This window comes from Geotrypetes seraphini, chromosome 8 (assembly GCF_902459505.1).
Source record: "Geotrypetes seraphini chromosome 8, aGeoSer1.1, whole genome shotgun sequence".
NCBI classification, from domain to species: Eukaryota; Metazoa; Chordata; class Amphibia; order Gymnophiona; family Dermophiidae; genus Geotrypetes; species Geotrypetes seraphini.
The window spans coordinates 103,724,274-103,750,958 of record NC_047091.1 but is presented as its reverse complement, the minus strand read 5'-3'; the positions used below and the strand labels follow the sequence as shown (position 1 = coordinate 103,750,958).

The following is a 26,685-nucleotide window of genomic DNA, read 5'->3' as shown; positions in this document are numbered from 1 at the left end:
AGCATTGGTTCTGAATCTGTCCCCTCTTAATTTTTCCGATTGCCCTCTCGTTCTTGTATTTATCGAAAGTTTGAAGAATCTGTCCCTCTCCACTTTCTTTATGCCCTTCATGATCTTGTAAGTCTCTATCATGTCCCCTCTAAGTCTCCTCTTTTCCGGTGCCACTAAGGTTTTCAGCGGGAAGGACATAGTCCTAGTGCCTGGTCTGTGGAAGGCTGAAGTGTTCCTTTCATTATAGAAAGCTCTGTTTACTTTCATTATTGTACTTAAAAAAAATTAAAAAGAGAGGAGAAATTAGGTTCTTACCTGCTAATTTTCTCTCTTTTGGTCTCTCCAGACCAACACAGCTCACCATGACCAGCAGGTGGAGACTGAGACATAAACGTTTGGCTGTAGTACAAGTGGGCTGTGCAATCCATAATACACTCAGTCTGCTGAATAGCCAAGCAGAACTAAGAAACTAGTAAGTGCAAATTATAACAGTAAAAACACTCCCAATAGGAGTAACTACTAACATAGAGCAATACTGTTGGGAATTGAATAGCAGAAGTACCTTCAGCAAAACATCCTCACAGCTCGCCAGCTACACCAGCTGAGCCAAAGGCTGCTGTTCTTTTAATTCCCCCTACCCTACTAAAACACGAGATCCCACAGAAAAAACACACTCTTCATGCGAATCCCAAAATAACAGAGTGGGGGCTATGCCAGTATGGAAAGACTAAAAGAAAGAAAATTAGCAGGTAAGTACCTAATTTCTCCTTCAGCATCTCTCCAGACTGGAACAGCTCACTGATGGGACGTACCAAAGCAGTACACCCCTCATGGGTGGGACCCCCAAAGGGCCGCCAGAAGAACACACGCACTGAACACCGTGTCCTTGAACATCCACATGGTAGCGTTGCACAAAAGAATGGAGAGAAGAGCAAACTGCAGCTTTACCTATATCCATTGGAGGCACAAGTGAAGACTCCTCCCAAGAAGCTGCCTGACCCCGAGTGGAATGAGCCTTGAGAAAGTCCGGAACAGGCTTCTTCTGAAGAAGGTAAATCAAATCGATAGTCTCCTTGATTAGCGCGCAATGGTAGCCTTGAAAGCTCCGTCCCCTTTACGAGAACCCGCTAAGAGAACAAAAAGACGATCCGATTTCCGGAACTCCTGGGTCCGCTGAACATAAGAGCAAAAGACCTGACCGACATCCAACTTGTGCAACTGCTTCTGCTCCAAAGAGCCTTCCCAACTACCCAAAACCGGGAGAACCAAGGACTGGTTGACATGAAAAGCCGAAACCACCTTTGGCAAAAAAGAAGGAATGTGCTTCCCTAGAAAACTCCAGAAAGTGAGGCCTACAACAGAAAGCCTGTAGCTCGGAAACACGTCTCACCAAAGTAATGGCCACCAGAAAGACTGCCTTAAGAGTAAGGTCCTTAGCAAGAGCCTATGGGCTCAAAGGCAGGGCGCACGAGCACGGACAGGACCAGATTGAGATCCCAGGCTGAAACAGAAGGCCACACTGGAGTCCGAAGCAATTTGGCCGCCCTCAAAAAGCAAATCACAATCGGAAAAGATGTTAAACGCCTACCCTGCAGCAAAACGCGAATAGCAGACAAAGCAGACAAAGCAGCAAGCTGAACCCAGAGAGAAGACCAAGCCAGACCCTTGTCCAGGCCATCCTGCAAGAACTCCTAGGCGTTCTCTTTCAAGATCCAAGCCTTAAGACAAAAGGAACCTGGATCGAACATTGGAATGGGGCCACGAGTCAGAAGGTCGAGCGAGAGGGGCAGCAGAAGAGGATCTGCCACAAGAAGACAAACCAGATAGAGCCACCTCTTGTACCACCAGACGACCCCTGGTTCCCCCCTGATGACTGACGTAAGCTACTGCTGGGACATTGTTCGAGAGAACCCAAACAGACCTGACCATCAGCAACGTCTAGAATACAAGCAATGCCAGCCAGATGGCTCTGGTCTCCAGAATATTGATTGACCACGACGCCTCCTCCTGAGACCAGCTGCCATGAGCCGAGTGACCGAGACACTGAGCTCCCCAGCCGAAGAGACAGACATCTGTGAGAAGAGGCTGTGACTAACTAACCCCAGAAGAAGAAAGGGAGAGTCCAGATCATGCAACTGAGGTGTCCACCGCTGAAGCACAGCATACTGAAGTGGCTGCATGTGCGCCCGGGCCCACCTAACCATGTCCAGGAAGACCGCCATCGACCCCCAAAGAAAATCCTGCACCCAATGACACCAGGAAGCCATCAGAAGGCAACTGCAACTTGTTCACTCAAGCCTCTGACAGGAAAACCTTCCCCAAGCCGGTGTTGAAGAGAACCCCGAGGTACTCCAGGCACTGAGACGGGGTCAACCGGCTTTTGGACAGGTTGACCACTCATCCCAGTGACCGCAGAAACTCCACAACTCGAGCTGTAACCTGGGAACTCTCCTAACAAGACTTTGCCCGGATCAACCAATCGTCCAGATAGGGATGAAGAATGCCCTCTTTGCACAAGGTCGTCACCACGACCACCATAATCTTGGTGAACATCCGCGGAGCCATGGCCAAAAGGAAGCGAACAAAACTGATAGTGCCGTCCCAAGATTGGAAAGCGAAGGAACCTCTGATGGGTGGCGCAAATCGGAACATGCAAGTATCATCTGCTAGTAGATAGACACAGCCCACTAGTCTCTGGTTTCATCTGCTGCTGACACTAAGGAATAGGAAGATTAACAATCATAAAAGCATGTTCAATATGAATTTTTTTACCTAGTACCATGTGGTTTTTTAATACTTACTACAGGAGACAACTGTATACACTGTTTTAAACTAGTTATTCTCTGCGGTTTGGACTTTGCTAAGTTATCCAACACCAATTTAGCCCTGTATTTATTTATTTTTAAAAAAACTTATATACCATCTATTACCTATAAAAATAGAAATCTTCCCTTACATGAAAGCAGTTACAAATAGCTGCATTTTCAGGGTTATTTTTTTAATTTCAGTCTGTCAGCACATAGGCGTAATTGCCCCATGTATGCATTTTAACATCTGCCATACAAAAAGGCAGCTGCTCTAGTCTCAGCATATCACACTTTAGTCGATATTTCAAGTAACATGGCATTTTCTGAACGCAATGCTCTACTAGGACAGTATAACATCAGCATTTGTTATCTCTACTTCCCTTATGTATCAGTACATCATGTTAGTGTGTTTCTGTTGTAGTTAAAAATTAAGACCCTGTTTTTAATTTTAAATCGCTTTGAATTAATGATATTGCGATACATCAAAATTTTAATAAAACTTGATATAAAGATTTGATGAACAATCAAGATTACTTCATATTGGACTCTGTGCTACTGGTAACCCGTGCAAGTTCCGACGGACTGGGATTATGTGCTCATTTCTTGCAATGCCCATAACCAACAGTACTGCTGCATTTTGAACCAACCGCCAACACACTGCTCTTTGTTTTAATTATTTGCAACAAGTACTTTCAGATTCCAAACAGGTGTGGAAGGCTGGTCTCATGGTTAGAGCAGCAGGCTGCTAACAAAAGACATAAATAAAGAATTTTACCTGTTTAGCTCCAAGCACCACTGGTACCATACATTCAGGTTCTGTAGCCTGGGTACTTTCATCAATCAAAATTGAACGAAACTGCATCTTAGCAAGCCTTGGATCACCTGCTCCCACACAAGTGCAGCAAATAACATCTGCATTCTTCAAAAAAAATAAAATAATATTTGTCATAAAACAAAGTCTTCATAAGAACAAGAATACAACTGCTGTATTATACAGGATTACAAGCCTCAAGGTTCCTTCCAACTTCCAAAGCCTAAGCCCATGCAGACATAAGTTTAAAAAGAAAGAAAAATTAAAGAACTAAGATGGTCCCATTAAGTCAGCATCTGTGACCTAGACCAGTGTTCTTCAACCTTTTTACACCCGTGGACCGGCAGAAAAAAAATAATTATTTTGTGGACCGGCAAACTACTAGGACTAAAATTTAAAAATCCCGTTTCCGCCCCATCTCCGCGAGCTCGGTCCCCACAAATCATCTGATCCCATCCACACAAGCCTCAGTTATGATTTTATATTGAATGTATTTTATTAAAGTATAAAAAGAAACAATATTCTGTAGAATTGTCATTTTATAAATACAAATAATTCAGAGCAAGGATCAACAAAACCCCTGTCTCCCCTCCCCTTCACATATATCCCCTCTACTATCAAGAAAACTGAACAAGCCAAATTATTACAGAATGCTACACAGAAATATCATGCTAACAGAATACTGAAGTAAAACATGACAGGAATAGTTTTAGGGGAGTGCAACTAGGGCAACTGCCCCCTGGTCAGAGAGCACCCTAAGCCAGCTGAAAGCTAAAGAAGCACTGCCTGGGTTTTGCAGTCCCTAGTTATGTCTAACACCAGCTCTAGCAGGATATATATTTCAAATCTGATATATTCTAATCACAAAATAGAAATAAAATTATTTTTTTTTACCTTTTGTCGTCTCTGGTTTCTGCTTTCAATCTTTTTTTCACTCTTCCTTCCAGCGTATGCCCTCTCTGTCTCTTCAATCCAGCATCTGCCCCTTCCATCCACTATCTGTCCTCTCCCCCTTCCATATGGTATCTGTCTTCTTTCTATGTCCCTCTCCCCTTTCCATCCAGCTTGTGCCCCTCTCTCCTATTTACATGATTCATTCCAGCTTCACTGCTCTCTTCATTTTTATCTCTCCTACACCAGATCTATCATCGTTGTCCCTCTGCTTATTTTCTGCTGACCCCTTCCTATCATCAATCTCTCTACTTTCTCATGCCTGTGTCTCCCCATCCCCTCCTCTAATCTCTCTGCCAGCTGTTTCCTTCCTTTTTTCATTCTACCTTCCCTCCTCCTCCTGTCCAGCAGTAACTCGCTTCCCTTCCTCCCCTCCCAGCAGCATCTCTCCTTCTTCTCCCTCTCCAGTAGCAGCTGTCCTTTTTTTTCCTGGCCCAGCAGCTTCCCAGATTCCTTTCCCTCCTCCCCTCCCAGATGCATCTCTCCTTCTCCTTCTCCCTCTCCAGTAGCAGCTGTCCCTTTTTTTCCTAGCCCAGCAGCTTCCCAGATTCCTTTCCCTCCTCCCCTCCCAGAAGCATCTCTCCTTCTTCTCCCTCTCCAGTAGCAGCTGTCCCTTTTTTTCCTTGCCCAGCAGCTTCCCAGATTCCTTTCCCTCCTCCCCTCCCAGAAGCATCTCTCCTTCTTCTTCTCCCTGTCCAGTAGCAGCTGTCCCTTTTTTTATCTTGCCCAGCAGCTTCCCAGATTCCTTTCCCTCCTCCCCTCCCAGAAGCATCTCTCCTTCTTCTCCCTCTCCAGTAGCAGCTGTCCTTTTTTTTCCTGGCCCAGCAGCTTCCCAGATTCCTTTCCCTCCTCCCCTCCCAGAAGCATCTCTCCTTCTCCCTTTCCAGTAGCAGCTGTCCCTTTTTTCCCCTGCCCAGCAGCTTCCCAGACTGATAGTGGTTTTCTCCCCTCCCAGCAGCTCTTCTTACTTCCCAGCGCAGCGATTCACGAAGGCAGCCTCGGGTCCTTTGTTGTGTCGCGCCGCCTCTGAGGAAAGAGGAAGTTGCATCATCAGAGGCAGCCGCGACTCAGCAAAAGCCCCGAGGCTGCCTTCGTGAATCGCTGCGCTGGGAAGTAAAGGAGAGCTGCAGAGAGGGGAGAAAGCCACTGTCTGAGGCTCCCCAAGATCTCTCCGGCCCAGCGCACGCTTCCGATGCTGATCTTGCCGGTCCTGCGCGGACCGGCAGGAAGTTCAAATGAGTCAATCTTGCCGGTCCTGCGCGGACCGGCAAAAATTTCCTGCGGACCGGCGGTTGAAGAACTGTGACCTAGACAACCAGTGTGACTATTAAGACACAAAGTATCTTAGTAATCAGTATAGTTTGCCATTCTTGTGTTTTTAGGTGGACTTTCTGGGACACCAGGCTGCTCAGTGGTACAAATTAATATCTGGATTTATGAATAAAAAACCAAAAACTGGTCTTCAGGACATTTGGAGCATTGAGATTAAGCATCAAATTACAGTGTAACCTTGGCTTAAGAGCATAATTCGTTCCAGAAGCATGCTCGTAAACCAAATAGCACAGTTACTTACCGTAACAGGTGTTATCCAGGGACAGCAGGCAGATATTCTTGACTGATGGTTGACGGCACCGACGGAGCCCCGGTACGGACAATTTTAGAGTGATTGCACTCTAAGAACTTGGAAAGTTCTAGTAGGCTGCACCGCGCACGCGCGAGTGCCTTCCCACCCGACAGAGGCGCGCGGTCCCCAGTTAGGATAAGCCAGCTAAGAAGCCAACCCGGGGAGGTGGGTGGGACGCAAGAATATCTGCCTGCTGTCCCTGGATAACACCTGTTACGCTAAGTAACTGTGCTTTATCCCAGGACAAGCAGGCAGCATATTCTTGACTGATGGGTGACCTCCAAGCTAAGAAAAAGAGGGATGGTGGGAAGGTTGGTCATTAGGAAAACAAATTTTGCAAAACAGATTGGCCGAAGTGTCCATCCCGTCTGGAGAAAGCATCCAGACAATAATGAGATGTAAAAGTATGAACTGAGGACCAAGTGGCAGCCTTGCAGATTTCCTCAATAGGCGTGGAGCGGAGGAAAGCCACAGATGCTGCCATAGCTCGAACTCTATGGGCCGTGACAGAACCTTCCAGTGTCAGTCCGGTCTGAGCATAACAGAAAGAAATGCACGCTGCCAGCCAATTAGACAACGTACGTTTAGAAACAGGACGTCCCAATTTATTCGGATCAAAGGACAGAAAGAGTTGGGGAGCTGATCTGTGGGGCTTAGTACGCTCTAAATAGTAAGCTAGAGCCCTCTTACAGTCCAACGTATGTAGAGCCTGTTCTCCAGAATGAGAGTGAGGTTTCTGAAAGAAGACAGGCAGAACAATGGATTGGTTGAGATGGAATTCAGAGACAACCTTAGGGAGAAACTTTGGATGTGTACGCAGAACCACCTTGTCATGATGAAAGACCGTAAAAGGTGGATCTGCAACTAGTGCATGTAGCTCACTGACCCTCCTGGCAGAGGTAAGAGCAATAAGGAAAAGTACTTTCCAAGTGAGAAACTTGAAAGGAGTGGTAGCCAAAGGTTCAAATGGAGGCTTCATTAAGGCGGAAAGAACCACATTGAGATCCCAGATTACAGGAGGGGCTTTAAGAGGTGGTTTCACATTGAAAAGACCCCGCATGAACCGGGACACCAAGGGATGAGCTGAGAGGAGTTTTCCATGGACAGGCTCATGAAAAGCAGCAATAGCACTGAGGTGGACTCTGATTGAAGTAGACTTGAGGCCAGAGTCAGACAAAGAAAGAAGATAATCCAACAAGGTCTCGAGGCCAGAGTCAGACAAAGAAAGAAGATAATCCAACAAGGTCTCCACTGCAAGGGAAGTGGGATCATGATGATGAAGAAGACACCAGGAAGAAAACCGTGTCCACTTCTGATGGTAACATTGCAGAGTGGCCAGTTTCTTGGAGGCATCCAGAATGGCACGAACGGGCTGAGACAAAAGAGTATCATGAGAAGTCAGCCCGAGAGAAACCAAGCTGTCAGGTGCAGAGACTGAAGGTTGGGATGCAGAAGGGTCTCCTGATGTTGTGTAAGCAGCGAAGGAAACAGTGGAAGAAGAAAGGGTTCCCTGGAACTGAGTTGAAGTAGAAGGGAGAACCAATGTTGCCTGGGCCACCATGGAGCAATCAGAAAATGGGATAAATGTAAAATTTGAATTTTTCTTTTATAATCTTATTTTCGGGGGGTGGGGGGATAAGGGATGGGGGGATTGGATGAAGAAAATATGTTTACTTAATGTGCTGAGGTCTGATCATCTTTATTATTATAGAAGTATTTGCCAAAATTTAATTATAAAATAGATGGATATAAAAATTTATTCTATTAATGTCAATGGTTTAAATCATCCTATTAAGAGAAAGAAAGTACTAACGTTCCTTAAAAAGCAAAATGCGGACATATATTTTATTCAAGAGACGCACCTTTCTGAGCATGAATCTAAAAAGTTATCTGGGGATTGGATTTCTAAATGCTTCTTTGCACCTGCAAAAGGGAAAAAAGCTGGGGTTGCTGTCCTGATAAATAGGAAATGCACTGCTGATTTCAAATTAATAAACCATGATCCTTTAGGAAGATGGGTGCATATCAATATGGTTCTGGGAAATACAATCCTGGATTTATTAAATTTATATGCTCCTAATTCGAATCAAATGGAGTTTTTCAAACAAGTTCAACAATTACTGTTACCACTGGCTACTTCTAATTTAATAGTAGCAGGGGATTTCAATGCTGTAATGGATCCAATTTTGGATAAGAGACCAAGTAGAATTATGAAATCGCTAGGTTTAGATAATTTGGTTCAATCTTGTAATTTAGTTGATATATGGCGTATTCTTCATTTTAATGATCAGGAATTCTCTTTTTGTTCTCAGGTCCACAAATCTTTCTCACAAATTGATTATATATTCGTGTCTAATAATATAGCGCAGCGAGTGATGAATGCAGTTATTGATCCCATTGTAATTTCAGATCATGCTGGTGTGTGGATTGACTTTCAGAATAATGATGTAGAACATTTCAATCCAATTTGGAGATTTGATAATGCTTTACTTGCGGATTCGAACTTTCTGGAAGATTTTAAATTAAAGATGAATGAATTTTTTCAAATAAATAATTCGGACAATATTAATGCTGAGATTTTGTGGGATGCATTTAAAGCAACAATAAGAGGAAATATTATTTCATATTCAGCATTTATCAAAAAACAACTTAAAAAACAATATGTTGATTTGGAAAAACAAATTAAAGTATTAGAAAATAAATTGAGAAATGGGAACATAATACATTACAAAATTTATTAAAAGTAAAAGCGAAATATAATGAGATTTCTTCTCAATTTGTGAGGAAAGATATCTTCTATAAGCAAGTTCAGTATTATGGTAATTCAAACAAAGCTGGAAGATTATTAGCTAATTTTCTCAAAGCAAAAAAAAGGAAATCTAAGATTATTGCAATTAAAGACACACAAGGCAACACACGCACTAACACCAAAGATATTTTAATACAATTTCTTGATTTTTATAAAGATTTATATTCTTCTGAATCTTATGAAAATAAAGAACAAGAGGGATTAAATTTCTTAAACTCATTTATTGGACCAAATGTTCCGGATCATATAAAACGAAGTTTAGAAGATCCTATATCTTTAAAAGAAATAGAATCAGCATTGAAGTCTCTTAGAGTTGGATCCGCTCCGGGTGGTGATGGTTATACTGTTGAATTCTATAAAACATTTCAAAATATCATCTTACCATATTTATTAAATTTGTATCAATACCAAATAAATAATGGGAATATATCAGGTACTATGGCTGATTCGATAATTATTGTCTTACCAAAACCAAACAGGGATCCTACCTTGGTTTCAAATTACAGGCCTATATCTTTATTAAATGTAGATGGTAAGTTGCTTGCTAAAGTATTAGCAATAAGATTGGCAAAAGCTCTTCCTTTTATTATTGATGTACACCAAACAGGATTTATTGCTAAAAGACACTCATCAAACAATACTAGATTAGCATTTCACTCTTTAAATTTAGTGAAAAATTTGAATGATCCAGCTTTTATGCTATCTTTAGATGCAGAAAAAGCATTTGATAGAGTGGAATGGAGTTATATGTATCAAGCTCTGGAATGGTTTGGAATAGGCCCCGGTTTTATTAAAATGGTTCAGACTTTGTATAGCTCTCCTGGTGCAAGATTATATATTAATAACAATTTATCAGATAGATTTAACTTGCGTAGGGGAGTTAGACAAGGATGTCCTTTGTCCCCCTTACTTTTTGATATTGTTTTAGAACCCTTATTAATTGCAATTAATCAAACTAAGGAGATAAAGGGAATCCCATTTTCTTACTGGGAATTTAAACTTTCTACATATGCAGATGATATATTATTATATTTAAGAGAACCGGGGAATACTGTTCCAAGTTTACTTAATCTTCTAGAGAAATTTGGGAAATTTTCTGGATATAAAATTAATTGGAGTAAATCGGAAATTCTTCCAATTAATGTTCACTGTACCAAAGGATTATTTGATTCATATTCATTTATTTGGAAAGAAGAAGGATTAAAATATTTAGGAATTATTATCAAAAATACAATTGAAGATACAGTCAAAGAAAATGAAAAACTTTTATTAAAAAAAATAACAGAAATGTGTGAGCAATGGAATCCTTTACATCTTTCTTGGTGGGGAAGAGTCCAAACAATTAAAATGATGATGTTGCCTGTGGTTTGTTATCAAATGAGTATGATACCAATATTTTTTCAGGGGTCATTCTATAAAAAGTTAAATAATATTCTTACAAAGTTTGTTTGGTTTGGGAAAAGACCCAGAATTGCTTTAGTATCTTTACAAAGACCAATTGTGGAGGGAGGGATAAATTTTCCACATTTTTATAGGTACCATCAAGCCTATATTCTAAGACAGGGTATGTATTGGATCCTCCCAGATATCATGGAAAATGTACCAGATTGGCTATATCTAGAATGGCGGCTCCTGTTCCCACTACATTTAGAACATCTAATTAGTATAAACATGCCAAGACGACATAAGGATAACAGAATTCTATTGGATACTTGGAAGACATTAAGATATATTAGTAATCTATCACCAGAACCAATTGCTAAATCATTAAATCAATCAATTTGGATAAACTCCAGGATCAAGATTGGCGGATACAAAATCGTCTGAAACAATGGATAATTGCAGGTATACGAACATTGAATGATGTTATTTCAGAAGGAACAATGCTTAGTTTTTCACAATTGCAACATAAATTTGGATTAAATAAAACACAATATTTTAAGTGGTTGCAATTGAAGCAAGCTATTCAGGCAGGGTTCCCTGAATGGAAAACTTTTAATACTCAATATAGTCTGCAGGTTCTATGTTTCCAGGCGGATTTCTTGGGTCACCAAGCCGCAAAATGGCATAAATTGTTAAATGGATTTTTAAATAAAAAAAAAGAAAACTGGACTTAGGGATATTTGGAGTATTGAGATTGGTCAGACAATATCTGAGTCTCAATGGCCACGATTTTGGTCCTGGAGATTAAGATCTACAAAGTCAGCATCTATGAGTCAAACTTGGATGTTTTTGTTACATAGAGTTTTATGGACCCCTACGCGCTTACAAAAGATAGATAGTACTAGATCTAATAGATGCTGGCATTGCAGAATAGAAGTTGGAACATTAGACCACTTAATTTTTTTTTGTCCCTGTGTAAATGCATTTTGGAAACTAATTTGGCCCCAAATTAATGAATTACTAGAAAATCATGTAGGACTCTCATATGATACTATACTATTTGGTACAGCAATGAGAACTCAGAGTCCGATTACAGCAAACAATAACAAACTATTATTAATATTGACAGGGGTCGCCATGCAACAAATAACTCAAAATTGGAAGGATTATACCAAATTAAACTATACATTTTGGTGGAATTCAGTATGTCATATATACAAAATGGAAAAAATAGCATTACAACAGGGAAATATTCATAATTTTAAGAAATTTTGGAAACCATTGACTCGTTATTCCAATGATCAGATTTCATAGCACATTAGTAATGATTATATTAGAATGGGGAGGGGAATGTATATTATATAGATTTAAGAAATGAAAAAAGGGGAGGGTTATATTTTATGTGATAAGATGAATTATTTGTAATCACAATTTTTCATGTATTAATTGAAGCTTTATATACAATTAAATTATTGTAAGAATGAAAAATTTATAAATAAAATATTAAGAAAAAAAAAAAGGTTACAGAATTATGTGAACATTGGAATCCATTACATTTATCTTGGTGGGGGAGAGTTCAAACTGTTAAAATGATAATATTGCCTGTGGTTTGCTATCAAATGGGTATGATACCAGTGTTTTTTCAGGGGTCTTTCTATAAAAAATTGAATTTGATTATTATCAAATTTATTTGGCTTGGTAAAACTCCTAGAATTGCTTTAGTATCTTTACAAAAGCCAATTAAAGAGGATGGGGTAAATTTTCCAAACTTTTATAGGTACCATCAGGCCTATATTTTACGTCAAGGTATGTATTGGGTCCTCCCGGAGCTCAATGAGTACACTCCTGATTGGTTATATTTGGAATGGCGACTCATGTTTCCTTTACATCTTTCTCATGTTCTCAGTATCAAGATGCCCAGATTATATAAAGAAAATAGAATTTTAATGGATACTTGAAAAACCTTACGATTTGTCAGTAACTTAACAGCTATTCCTATTAACAAATCAACAAATCAAACCATATGGCTAAACTCCAAGATTCAAATTGACGGATTCAAGGTCGTCTGAAAGCATTGGGTAATTGCAGGAATACGAACTTTGAATGATGTTATTTCGAATGGTAAATTGCTTGATTTTACACAATTGCAACATAAATTTGGGCTTCATAAATCACAATGTTTTCGTTGGTTGCAATTGAAGCAGGCCATTCAGGCAGGGTTCCCTGAATGGAAAACTCTTACTACCCAATACAGTATGGAATTTTTATGTTTTCAGGCAGACTTTTTCGGTCACTAGGCTGCGCAGTGGTATAAAACTATTAGTGATCTGGTTTAAAAAAAGCCTAAAAATGGTCTTAGGGATATTTGGAGCATTGAGATTAAGCATCAGATTTCAGCATCTCAATGGCCACAAATTTGGTCTTGGAGAATAAGATGTACAATGTCGGCATCTATGAGGCAAACTTGTTTTTTTCTTTTACATAGAGCTTTTTGGACCCCAGTTAGATTACAAAAATTAAATAGTTCCTTATCTAATAGATGCTGGCATTGTAATCTTGATGTAGGGACTTTGGATCATCTTTTGAATTACTGTCCCCATATCTTAGCCTTTTGGAATTCAATCTGGGATCAAATAAATTGTTTATTGGAAAATCATGTAGCATTATCTTATGATACTGTGATATTTGGAATGTCTATGAGAAAAAAGAGTCAGATATCGTGTAACAATAAACTTTTATTGATCATGACAGGAGTTGCCATCCAACATATTACTAATAACTGGAAAGACCACAGTAGACTTAATTTTAATTTCTGGTGGAATTCGTTGTTGTCACCTATATAGAATGGAACGATCACTGGCAGTACAGAATGGAAATTATAAAAATTTAATAAAAATATGGGAGCCATTAACATCTTTTTGTTATGATTAAATGCCATTTTTCTATTAATTATACACCACTTAGTGTTGGGAGGGGGGAGGGTTTCTACGGGAGGGTTTATGATCTTACAATTAATAATGGGCTTAGAGGGAGGGTGGGGGGAGGGTTGCTTTTATGTTTATAAAGTATACTGATAAGATGTTCAAGTGGTCTAATATTGTTAAAATGAATTTTGTACACTTGATGAAAGCTTAAAAATGAATAAAGAATTTTTTTTTTTAAAGCACATTTTACTAATTTACGAAAAGAGCAATAAGACATGGCTTGATGGATGCATTCACCGAGCCAACATTATAGTTTGCCTGCCTGGAATGCTAAGGTCCTTTCAAAAAAAGTCTGCATCTATGAGACAAACTTGGTTCTTTTTGTTACACAGAGCATTTTGGACCCCAGTTCAATTACAAAAGTTAGATAGCTCTAAGTCTAATAGATGCTGGCATTGTAATCTGGAAGCAGGGACCCTAGATCATTTAATATTTTATTGTCCCTGTATCATGGCCTTTTGGAAATCAATTTGGTCTCAAATAAATTGTTTATTAGAAAACCATATAGCATTATCATATGATACAATTCTGTTCGGTATGTCAATGAGAACAAAAAGTCAAATTTCATCAAGCAATAATAAACTTCTATATGGCAGGAGTCGCCATACAACATATCACCAGTAATTGGAAAAATTACAATAATCTTAGCTATACATTCTGGTGGAATTCGTTGTGCCACATTTACAAAATGGAAAGAACAATTGCTATACAGAAAGGGAATTATAATAATTTTTAAAAGATTTGGGGGCTATTAATAAATTATTGTAATGATTAGACATCATTTTCCACTGACAGTATATTTATACATAGGGGGGAGGGGGGATGGTATAAAGTTTTATTAAAGGTTTAATCAACAGATAAGAATGCAATATTTATATGATATTTTTGATTGAAATATTTGTGGGAAGGGTGGGTGGGGAGGGAATAAATTTATGTATTTACGATGACAATAGAAAGAAATTCAAGTGATGTGTAAAAATTTTAAATGATGTAATATTGTGTACTTGATGTAAGATGAAAAAATGAATAAAGAATTTGAAAAAAAAAAAAAAGGTCTTATGTCTGACTCCATTTGGTTTAGGATAAATAAACAAGTTAGAGCTTCTTGTGATCCTTGATGGCTTGTAAAATTCAAAGTGAGAAGACAAATAAATTGGAGACTCTCCTGAGATCAGCTTAAAACAAATACAGGAAAACTTAAATAATATTCTTGCCTCCAATGCCAGCCAATGCAGTAAACGATAATATGGACTAATGTGATTGTTTTTCTTTAAGCCAAATATCAGTCGAACTGCCGTGTTCTGAATTATTCTCAATCTTCTTAAGGTCTTCAGAGTAGATCCAAGATAAATGATGTTACAATAATCATGAGTAGGATCAATGATTGTACCAGTAGTCTGGACACAGAGGGGTAATGCTAGACATGGGAGGATATGTGGAGACAGAGAGAAGATGGCTAGACATGGGGGAGAATAAGAACACAGAAGGAAGATGCTGGACAGGCGGGGCATAGGGATATAAAGGAGTGATACTGTACATAGGAGGAGGGGATCATAGAATGGTGAGATGATAAAGGCAGTGAGATGGGCACAGGGGAAAATACTAGAAAAGGAAATACTGGAGACAGAGAAGGGAGATGCTTGCTGAACATGGGGGAAAAAAACATACACAGAGATAGAAGATGAATGGTGAGCATGGGAGAATGAAGACATATCAAATGGTCAGGAGACTCTGGCAAGTGAGTTAAGAGTAAACAGATGGAAATAGAAACCAGAGCCTGAGACCAACGTGATTTGAAGAATAAAATGATCAGACAACAAAAGGTTAAAAAAAAATTATTTTCTATTTTGCGATTAGAATATATCAGGTTTGAAATATGTATCCTGTTAGAGCTGGTGTTAGACATAACTGGGGACTACAAAGCTTCCAGCTAGCTTAGGGCTCTCTCTGACCAGGGGCTAGTTGCCCTAGTTGTACTCCCCTAACACTATTCCTGTCTTGTCTGACTGAAGTATTCTGTTAGTAGCATTTTGTAACAATTTGGCTTATTTAGTTTTCTCGATAGTGAAAGGAATATTTGTGAAGGGGCGGAGGAGACAGGGTTTTGTTGATCTTTGCTCTGTATTATTTCTGTTTATAAAATGACAATTGTATAGAATATTGTTTCTTTTTATACTATAATAAAATAAGTTCAATATAAAATCATAACTATTCGGAGTTTGTGCTGATGGGATGCGGGGGATAGGGACCGAGCTCATGGGGACAGGGACAAATTTTTCCCCCTGTCATTCTCTAATATAAAGCACCCAAGAAAACTGACCTCTAGTGTGCACTGTTCCCTTTAAGCTGAGTAGGAGTCCTCCAGCTGCATTGCTGCCAATGGGAGGTGCTGCTTCAACACTAATTTCAATTGCTAGATAAAGCACAGTTACTTACCGTAACAGGTGTTATCCAGGGACAGCAGGCAGATATTCTTGACTGATGGGTGACGGCACCGACGGAGCCCCGGTACGGACAATTTTTGAGTGATTGCACTCTAAGAACTTTCGAAAGTTCTAGCTCGGCCGCACCGCGCACGCGCGAGTGCCTTCCCGCCCGACAGAGGCGCGCGGTCCCTCAGTTAGTATAAGCCAGCTAAGAAGCCAACCCGGGGAGGTGGGTGGGACGCAAGAATATCTGCCTGCTGTCCCTGGATAACACCTGTTACGGTAAGTAACTGTGCTTTATCCCAGGACAAGCAGGCAGCATATTCTTGACTGATGGGTGACCTCCAAGCTAACAAAAAGAGGGATGGAGGGAAGGTTGGCCATTATGAAAACAAATTTTGCAAAACAGATTGGCCGAAGTGACCATCCCGTCTGGAGAATGCATCCAGACAATAATGAGATGTAAAAGTGTGAACTGAGGACCAAGTAGCAGCTTTGCAGATTTCCTCAATAGGAGTGGAACGGAGGAAAGCTACAGATGCTGCCATAGCTCTGACTCTATGGGCCGTGACAGAACCTTCCAGTGTCAGTCCGGTCTGAGCATAACAGAATGAAATGCACGCTGCCAGCCAATTAGACAACGTACGTTTAGAAACAGGACGTCCCAATTTATTCGGATCAAAGGACAGAAAAAGTTGAGGAACTGATCTGTGGGGTTTCGTACGCTCTAGATAGTAAGCTAGAGCCCGTTTACAATCCAAAGTATGCAGAGCTTGTTCTCCAGAATGAGAATGAGGTTTTGGAAAGAAAACCGGTAGAACAATGGATTGGTTGAGATGGAATTCAGAGACAACCTTAGGGAGAAACTTTGGATGTGTACGCAAAACCACCTTGTCATGGTGAAAAACCGTAAAAGGTGGATCTGCGACAAGTGCATGAAGCTCACTGACCCTCCTGGCAGAGGTAAGAGCAATAAGGAAAAGCACTTTCCAAGTGAGAAACTTGAAAGGAGATGTAGCCAATGGTTCAAATGGAGGCTTCATCAAGGCGGAAAGAACCACATTGAGATCCCAGATAACAGGAGGGGCTTTAAGAGGTGGTTTCACATTGAAAAGCCCACGCATGAACCTGGATACCAGGGGATGAGCTGAAAGAAGTTTTCCATGGACTGGCTCATGAAAAGCTGCAATGGCACTGAGGTGGACTCTGATGGAAGAGGACTTAAGGCCAGAGTCAGACAAAGAAAGTAAATAATCCAACAACGTCTCCACTGCCAGGGAAGTGGGATCAAGATGATGAAGAAGACACCAGGAAGAAAATCTCGTCCACTTTTGATGGTAACATTGCAGAGTGGCTGGTTTCCTGGAGGCATCCAGAATGGAACGAACGGGCTGCGACAAAAGAGTATCAGTCGAAGTCAGCCCGAGAGATACCAAGCTGTCAGGTGTAGAGACTGGAAGTTGGGATGTAGAAGGGTTTCCTGCTGTTGCGTAAGCAGAGATGGAAACAGAGGAAGAAGAAAAGGTTCCCTGGAACTGAGTTGAAGTAGAAGGGAGAACCAATGTTGCCTGGGCCACCTCGGAGCAATTAGAATCATGGTGGCTCGTTCCCTCTTGAGCTTGAACAAGGTTCTCAACATGAGAGGCAGAGGAGGGAAGGCGTACAGGAACAGATTCGACCAGTCGAGGAGAAAAGCATCTGCTGCTAGACGGTGCGGAGAGTAAAGTCTGGAGCAGAATAGGGGCAGCTGATGATTGTGAGGAGCTGCAAAGAGGTCTATCTGAGGAGTGCCCCATTGAGTGAAGATAGACTGCAGAGTTACAGGATCGAGTGTCCACTCGTGAGGTTGGAGAATTCTGCTGAGTTTGTCCGCTAAAGAATTCTGTGCCCCCTGAATGTATATAGCTTTCAGAAAGAGATGGTGATCTATGGCCCAAGTCCAGATCTTCTGGGCTTCCTGGCATAAAAGGCGAGAGCCTGTCCCACCCTGTTTGTTGATGTAGTACATCGCAACCTGATTGTCTGTGCACAACAGAAGGACCTGAGGAAAGAGAAGATGTTGGAAGGCCTTGAGGGCATAAAACATCGCTCTGAGTTCCAGGAAATTGATTTGATGCTTCTTTTCCTGGGCTGTCCAAAAACCTTGAGTCTGGAATTCGTTCAAGTGAGCTCCCCATGCATACAGAGAGGCGTCGGTGGTGATGACTAGTTGATGAGGAGGCTGATGGAACAGAAGACCTCTGGATAGATTTGAGGATACCAACCACCATTGAAGAGACTGACGAAGAGATAATGTCACAGATATGTGTCGTGAGCAAGGATCCGACGCTTGGGACCACTGAGTAGCAAGGGTCCATTGAGGAGTGCGCAGGTGAAGCCGTGCGTGAGGTGTGACATGAACTGTGGATGCCATGTGCCCCAAGAGTACCATCATCTGTCTGGCTGAGATGGAAGGTAGTGAAAGCACCTGCTGACATAGAGACTGAAGGGTCTGAAGACGATTGGATGGTAGGAAAGCTCTCATTTGGAGTGTATCTAGGATCGCTCCAATGAATTGAAGTCTTTGAGTGGGGATGATATGAGATTTGGGTAGATTGATCTCGAACCCCAGAATTTGTAGAAACTGGATGGTTTGGTTGGTGGCCAGGAGAACTGCTTGAGCGGATGTGGCTTTGATCAACCAGTCGTCCAGGTAAGGGAATACATGAAGGTGGTGAGAGCGTAGAAATGCCGCTACCACAATGAGACATTTGGTGAATACCCTTGGAGATGAGGCAAGACCGAAGGGCAGTACCTTGTATTGGTAATGACAATGATTGATCATGAATCGGAGATATGGTCTTGAGGTTACATTGATCGGTATGTGAGTGTAAGCCTCTTTGAGATCGAGGGAGCATAGCCAGTCGTTTTGATTTAGAAGGGGATAAAGGATGGCTAAAGAAAGCATCTTGAATTTTTCTTTTACCAGATGTTTGTTGAGATCGCGAAGATCTAGGATGGGTCTGAGATCTCCTGTTTTTTTGGGGACTAGAAAATAACGGGAGTAGAATCCCTGCCCCTTTTGATCTAGAGGAACTTCTTCTATAGCGTTCAGAAGGAGGAGGGATTGGACCTCCTGAATAAGGAGGGCCGATTGAGGACTGTTCAAAGCAGACTCTTTTGGCAGGCTTTGAGGTGGAAGAGTCTGAAAGTTGAGAGAGTAGCCGTGGCGGATGATGTTGAGGACCCATTGGTCCGACGTGATTACTTCCCACCGGCTGAGGAACAGAGAAAGTCGACCTCCTATAGGCTGAGGCAGGAGAGCAGGAATAGGGATACTGGCTATACTGTGGAGAATGAAGTCAAAAGGGCTGTGACTTCTGCTGAGGAGGTTGTTTCACAGATTGTTGTTGCTGCTGCTGTCTGGGAGGCTGACGTTGTTGTTGCCTCTGACGCCTGGGTTGCTGAGCAGTGGTAGTTAATGGACGAGCTGTGAAGCGGCGTTGATAGGCCGACTGCTGTCTATATGGTTTTGGTGGAGGAGGCTTCTTTTTATTTTTAAGCAGGGTATCCCAGCGCGTCTCATGAGCCGAGAGCTTTTGTGTGGTTGAGTCCATGGAATCCCCAAAGAGCTCATCCCCTAGGCACGGGGCGTTGGCTAACCGATCTTGATGGTTAACATCAAGCTCGGATACCCGAAGCCAGGCCAAACGGCGCATAGCCACCGACATTGCTGTCGCTCTGGATGTAAGTTCAAAGGTGTCATATATGGATCTAACCATAAACTTACGTAATTGGAAAAGAGACGACAAGCAGGTGTGAAAAGAGGGATGCTTTCGTGAAGGAAGATATTTTTCGAAAGAAGCCATGGTGGTAAGGAGATGCTTTAAATAAAAAGAGAAATGAAAAGCATAATTACTAGCCCTATTTGCTAACATAGCATTTTGCTAGAGCCTCTTACCAAATTTATCCATGGCCCTTCCTTCTCTGCCAGGAGGGAACAGATGCATATACACTGGCTCCTGAAGTCTTTTTAAGGGTGGACTCGACAAATAATGATTCGTGTGGAAGTTGAGGTTTGTCGAACCCAGGAATGGGAATTACTTTATATAGAGAATCCAGTTTACGTGGGGCCCCTGGGACAGTTAAAGGAGTCTCTAAATTCTTATAGAAAGTTTCCCTCAAGATGTCATGAAGGGGAAGTTTCAAAAATTCCTTTGGAGGCTGATCAAAATCAAGGGCATCCAAAAAAGCTTTAGACTTTTTGGATTCAGCCTCCAAAGGAATGGACAAGGATTCACACATCTCTTTCAAAAAACAGGAGAAAGAGGCAGTGACCTGTTTGGAGGATGGGTCAGGGACAGCCGAATCCTCCTCCTCTGAGGAACATTCGCCTTCAGAAAGAAAGGGTTCCTCTGAGTCCCCCCACAGATCAGGATCCCTGACATGGGAAGCATGGTCCTGAGACTCCGGTGTCGACGTTTGAATGTGTCGGGTTTTGCGCACCGACTTACCCGACCTCATCGATACCGAGTCAGGAGATGTTATCGGTCGCACCGGTGCCGAAGTCTGTACCGATTGATGGTGAGCTCTCGGCTCCGGTGCAAGAACTGGCATCGATACCGATGAGGTTAGGTGAAGCGGTACCGAAACAGTGGAAGCGGGTAATACGGGTTCCACAATCGGTATCGATACGGGTTGTTCCACAACCGGTACCGATAGCTCGGTGCGGGCCGGCACCGGAAGGTTCGGTGTCATGATAGCAGGAAGGAGTCTTTCTAATTGCTCCTTAAGCTGCACCTGAAGGATGGCCGTAATGCGGTCATCGAGGGATGGCACCGGTACCGCTTTTTTCTTCTGCGGTACCTGCGGTGCCGCTCGACGCCCCGGAGATGAGGAGCCCGATGTCGAGGGACTCACCTCTATAGGGGCGGAGCGCTTCCGCTGGCGTCTTACAGGCGGCAGGATTGGACTCACTGCACTCGAGGCCGGAAGACGTTCCAGCGGGGAAGGCTTCTTAGCCGGCTTACCTGACTGTTGAGATGCCGGTGTGGAATCACGCGGCGTCGAAGACGAGGGTGCCGACTGAATCGGTGCCGAAGCCGGAGTCGAAGGAACGGGGTCGGACATCTCGGTACCGAACAGTAATCGCTGCTGTATCTGGCGATTTTTTAATGTCCGTTTTTTTAGAGTAGCACAGCGGGTGCAAGTAGAGGCCTGATGCTCAGGACCCAAACACTGTAAACACCAGTTGTGTGGGTCCGTGAGAGATATAGGCCTAGCACACCGCTGGCACTTTTTAAAACCCGGTTGAGGGGGCATGAAAGGAAAAACGGCTTCCGCCAAATCGAAGGCCGAGGCTTCGATGGTGGCAGAAGGCCCCGCCGGGGAAAATCAAATTAAGAAAAGGAAAAAATATTTTTTTTTTTTTTTTTTTTTAACAAAAGAAAAAAAGAAACGAAATAAGGCCAAAAGCCAAAAAGTTTACGCGAGCGGGAAGGCAATAGAAAAAAAGTTTCAACAGCCGTTGAAAAAAACGCGTCTTCTTAGCTCCGCGGAAACTAAGAAACTGAGGGACCGCGCGCCTCTGTCGGGCGGGAAGGCACTCGCGCGTGCGCGGTGCGGCCGAGCTAGAACTTTCGAAAGTTCTTAGAGTGCAATCACTCAAAAATTGTCCGTACCGGGGCTCCGTCGGTGCCGTCACCCATCAGTCAAGAATATGCTGCCTGCTTGTCCTGGGATAAAGGCAGGTTCCCCGGAGTCTACAGAGCTTGCCTGTCCCAAACGATTAAAAATGTGATAGTGAAACACTCTCCAGTGACAGGACCGTAGGTGGAAAACTTCCACTCAGCTTAGAACAGTGCTCTAGTGTACTAATAGGATTTTATTCTTTCCAAAACATTCATCTACAATAAATATAACCATATGGTGTTTTAATATACACAGGTACACAAAGCTAATGCAGTATAATAAACCAATATGAGCCATCAAGCTCCCTCATGGCAATAATACAGGAAGATCAGGAAAAATCTTTGCTTTACCATAAGCAATTCACGTTCTGCTGTCCGCTTCAAGGCACGATAGCGTTTCTCATCAGCAGAGGATAATTCTCCAGTTTCATCCTTTAACTGTTGCAGTTTCTGGAGTTCAGGCATGCTAAGAAAGAAACAAGGTCAGCTTGACAATTATCAATTGAGTTCTGAAAATCATTTGTGGAGGGTTTTTTGTTTGCTTTTTTAATTCTTTATTGATTTTCCATATTTCAAAAGTGCAATACAAGAATATATATCACATAATACATCAATTTAAGAACATATGATTGAAAATATGATGAAGGTTGGGAGGTACGGGGGATAAACATATCACTAGATTTTTATGTAGTAGATATCAAAGTGTTATTGTGTAATAACTTGTTGAAATATATTATTTTGTGCACTTATTGTCAAATTTGAAAATGAATAAAGAAGGAGGAACAAAGAACATTTAACTTACAATTATATATAACCACTCATTTTCTCCCCCCCACCCCCACCCCACGAGAGTGGAGTGAAGATGCTGAAGAGAAATGGGGAAGGGAGAGCGGGGAGAAGACGCTGAAGGGAAATGGGGAAGAGAGAGTGTTTTAAGAATAATGGTAGGGCAAACCATTTTCTATAGTAATAAAATGCCAGCATACCATTTCATCAGGATAAATTCCTACCTGTCCATATTTCGTATTTGGTTGTGCAATGCTAAGAATGATACAGGAGAATCAATGGCCTCCCGGCTCTTTGCACATAGTCGAACCACCTTCAACCCTGTCTGATGGATCTTTTCAGTCAGCTGATCCACAGCTATGTTACTTGGGGCACAGACCAGAACAGGCCTTAAAAAGAAAAATATTTCACTTATTTATATAATATATATTGTTAAAACTGCATAACTAAATTCAATAAGCATGTCCCATAACTAGCCTACATCACACAATCTACTACTACTACTTACTTCTATGGCGTTAAAAGGCATATGCAGTGCTGTACATTTAACATTCGACAGAGAGCCCCCCTGCTCAGAAGAGCTTACAAGGAGAAATTAGATTCTTACCTATTAATTTTCTTTCTTTTATTCTCTCCAGACTGGCACAGCTCACTGATGGGTAATAGCTCACCATGACCATCAGATGGAGACAGACACAAACTTTTGTGCAGTCCCAAGTACAACCAGTCTGCCGAATAGCCAAGCAGAACTAAGAATTATAACTGTGAATTATAATTGCAACAACATTATTCTGTGAAGAATAATAACTGTGAATTATAACAGCAACAACATTACCCACAGGACTAACAACATTAAAAAATAATGCTGTTGGAAATTGAATAGAAGGACCATCAGAAACGTTCCCACAGCTCGCCAGCTACACCAGATGAACCAAAGGCCCCTGCTCTTTTAATCTCCCCTAACCTACAAAAAACACAAGATCCTGCAAAAAAAAAAAACAGCACTCTTCATGTGAATCCTGAAAAAAAAAACAGACAGGATGGGCTCTGTGCCAGTCTGGAGAGACTAAAAGAGAGAAATTTAACAGGTAAAAACCTAATTTCTCCTTCTTTAAGCGTCTCTCCAGACCAGCACAGCTCACTGATAAGACGTACCAAAGCAGTACCCATCATGGGTGGGACCCTCGAAAGGCTGTCACAAGCACGCATTCCCTGAACACCGCATCGAGATGCGCCTCAAGGGAATGGAGAGAAGATCAAACCGCTACTTTACAGATATCTACCAGAGGCATCAGGGAACACTCAGCCCAAGAAGCAACCTGACCCCAAGTAGAATGAGCCTTCAGAAATTCCAGAACAGACTTCTTTTGCAGAAGATCTCCTTGATCCAGCGCGCAATGGAAGCCTTGGAAGCACCGTCCCCCTTATGAGAACTCGTTGAAGACAAAAGACAATCTGATTTCTAGAACTCCTGGGTCTGCTGAATATAAGAGCGAAGGATTCGGCAGACATCCAACTTGCGCAACTACCTCTGTTCCAAAGAGCCCTCTCAAGACCGGGAGGACCATGGACTGGTTGACATGAAAAGGAGAAACCACCTAAGGCAGAAAAGAAGGAACTGGCAGTAGCACAACACACTCTCTAGAAAACTCCAGGAAGGGAGGCCTACAAGAGAAAGCTTGCACCTTGGAAATGTGTCTCACAGAAGTAACGGCCACCAGGAAGACCACCTTAAGAGTAAGGTCCTTCAATGTAGAGGTATCCATAGGCTCAAAAGGAGGGCGCTTGAGTGTGGACAGGGCCAGATTGAGATCCTAGGCCAGAACCGAAAGCCGCACCAGAGGCCGGAGCAATTTGGCCACCCTCAAAACATGAATCACATCCAGAGAAACCATGCAACAAACCAAGAAACTTAGAGAAAGCTGCAAGCTGAACCCGGAGGGAAGACCAGGCAAGATTACTGTCCAGACCATCCTGCAAGAACTCCAAGATATGAGGCAAAGAGGCACAAACGGGAACCACTCCATGCACAGACCACTCCTACTCAAAGATACTCCAAACTCGCACATAAGCACGAAAGGTAGAAAGTCTCCTAGAACCCAAGAGAGTGGTGTTCACTTTCTCTGAATAACCTCTCTTACCTAGTCGTTCCCTTTCAAGAGCCAAGCCGTAAGGCAAAAGTGACCCGGAACAAACACTAGAATGGGGCCCAGCATCAGAAGTTCAGGTGAGAGGGACAGAAGAAGAGGATCTGCCATGAGAATACAAACCAGATCTGTGTACCACGGGCGCCTGGGCCAGTAGGGAGCAACCCGGATCATGTGACAGGGGTGCTGAACAATGCGAAGAAGGACTCTGCCCACCATCAGCCACGGGGGAAACACGTACAGAAGGCCCTCAGACAGCCAAGGCTGCACCAGAGCATCCAGTCTTTCGAATTGAAGTTCTCTGCGCCAACTGAAGAACCATGGCCCTTTGGCGTTGACACTCATGGCCATTAGATCCATGACCAGCCGCCCGAGGCTTGAGAGACTGAGACATCATTCGCCGGGATCCAACATGTGACTGTGGAAGTTCGTCTGGACATTCTCCACTCCCACTATGTGGGAAGCAGAGATGTCTAAAAGATAAGTCTCTGCTCAGGCCATGAGCACAGCTACCTCCTGCACCACCAGACAACTCCTGTTTCCCCCCTAACAACTGACATAAACCACCACTGTGGCATTGTCCAAGAGAACATTAACCAACTTGCTCGTCAGCAATGTCTGGAACGCTAGTAACGCCAACCGGATGGTTCTGGTCTCCAGAACACTGATCAACCAAGATGCCTTCTCTGGAGACCAGCTGCCCTGATCCAAGCAACCAACACACTCCCCAGCTGAGGAGACGCATCCATGAGACGCACTGTCCACTGGGGATGATTCAGACTTACTCCCTGCACCAAACTGAAAGACTATAGCCACTACCGGAGGCTGCAAAATGAACCAATCCCCGAAGAGGAACGGGAGATTCTAGATCGTGCAACTGAAGCGACCACCACTGAAGCAAAGCATAATGAAGTGGCCGCATGCGAGTATGAGCCCACCGACCCACATCTAGGGAGGACACCACCCATCCCAAAATCTGTAGAAAATCCTGTGCCCGAGGACACCGGGAAGTGACTGCAACTTGTCTACTTGTGCCTCTCGAAGAAAAACTCTCCCCAAGCCAGTGTCAAAGAGAACCCCCAAGGTACTCCACAACCCAAGCCGTAACCCGAGAGCTCTCCTGAAAAGACTTTGCTTGGATCCACCAGTTGTCCAGATAGAGATGAACCAGAATGCCCTCCTTGCGCAAGGCCGCTGCCATGACCACCATAATTTTGGTGAATGTCCATGGAGCCGTGTCCAGATCAAAGGGAAGCAAACAAAACTGATAGTGCCTTCCCAATATAACATAGCAAAGGAACCACTGAAGGGAGGCCCGAATTGGAACATGCACGTAGGCCTCTGTCAGATTGAGAGAAGTCAGGAATTCCCCTGGCTGAACCACCAGAATGACAGATCTCAGGGTCTTCATATGAAAAGACGGAACAAGGAGCACCCTGTTCACTCCCTTCAAATACAAGATGAGCCGAAAAGACCCCTCTTTCTTGGGCACCACAAAGTAAATGGAATACTTGTTGGTGCAAAACTCCCAAGGAGGCAAGGGTACTACAATTTTGAGGTTGAGTAACCGCTGTAGGGTCTGATAAAAAGCCTTCCTCTTCCAGGCGGCCTGACAAGAAGAGATGAAATGATCCAGCAAAGACCAGGCAAACTCCAGAGCATATCCGTCCTGAATCAGTGAGTCGTGACCCACTGATCTGTCACGACTGCAGCCCACCCCTGGTAAAACTCCTGCAACAAGCTGCCCACCGGCACCAGGGGAAGGGCCCACAAGGAGTCATTGCGCTGGATGGACGGCAGAGGGGCCGCCGGAGGAGTCCCACCCTCCCCAAAGGGGCCCTCCGAAAGGACTGCATGTGCTGAAAGAAAAGGCACTAGGAAAACCCGGTGGCAGGAATAGAAGCCGCCCCTCGACCAGGGTGGCTATGGTGAAAATCATGCCGACGACCCCGAGCAGGTGGGCGAGCACAGTCCTCAGGAAGATGGGGCACCTTAGTGTCAGTCAAGGTCTGAAACAACTTACCCAGATAGTCACCAAACAAGAAAAAACCCCAGAAAGGGAAATTTCGTAAGCTTAGCCTTAGATGATGCGTCCACCGACCAACTCCAAAGCCACAGGGTACAATGAGCAGCCACACCAAGAGCCATGGACTTGGCTGAAGCATGCAACAGATCATGCATGGCATCCAAGAGATAAGAAGCGCCCATCCCAATCTTAGCTACCTCCTAATCCACCAAGGACCAGTTATTAGACTCCTGGGTCAAGAACATGCTCGACCAGTCAGCGGAGCCATCAG

At 42.9% G+C, this 26,685-nt stretch overlaps 1 protein-coding gene across 1 annotated transcript in view; it reads right to left on the bottom strand.

Annotated features, from left to right (window-relative positions):
• UPF1 (UPF1 RNA helicase and ATPase) overlaps positions 1-26,685 on the bottom strand; it is a 357,405-nt gene that overhangs the window by 152,881 nt on the left and 177,839 nt on the right. The window contains exons 13-15 of the mRNA XM_033955970.1: positions 22,466-22,630; positions 21,807-21,921; positions 3,574-3,717 (exon numbers count right to left, since the gene is read on the bottom strand). Of these exons, the coding sequence (XP_033811861.1) occupies positions 3,574-3,717; positions 21,807-21,921; positions 22,466-22,630 (424 nt within the window). The remainder of the gene's footprint in view (positions 1-3,573; positions 3,718-21,806; positions 21,922-22,465; positions 22,631-26,685) is intronic.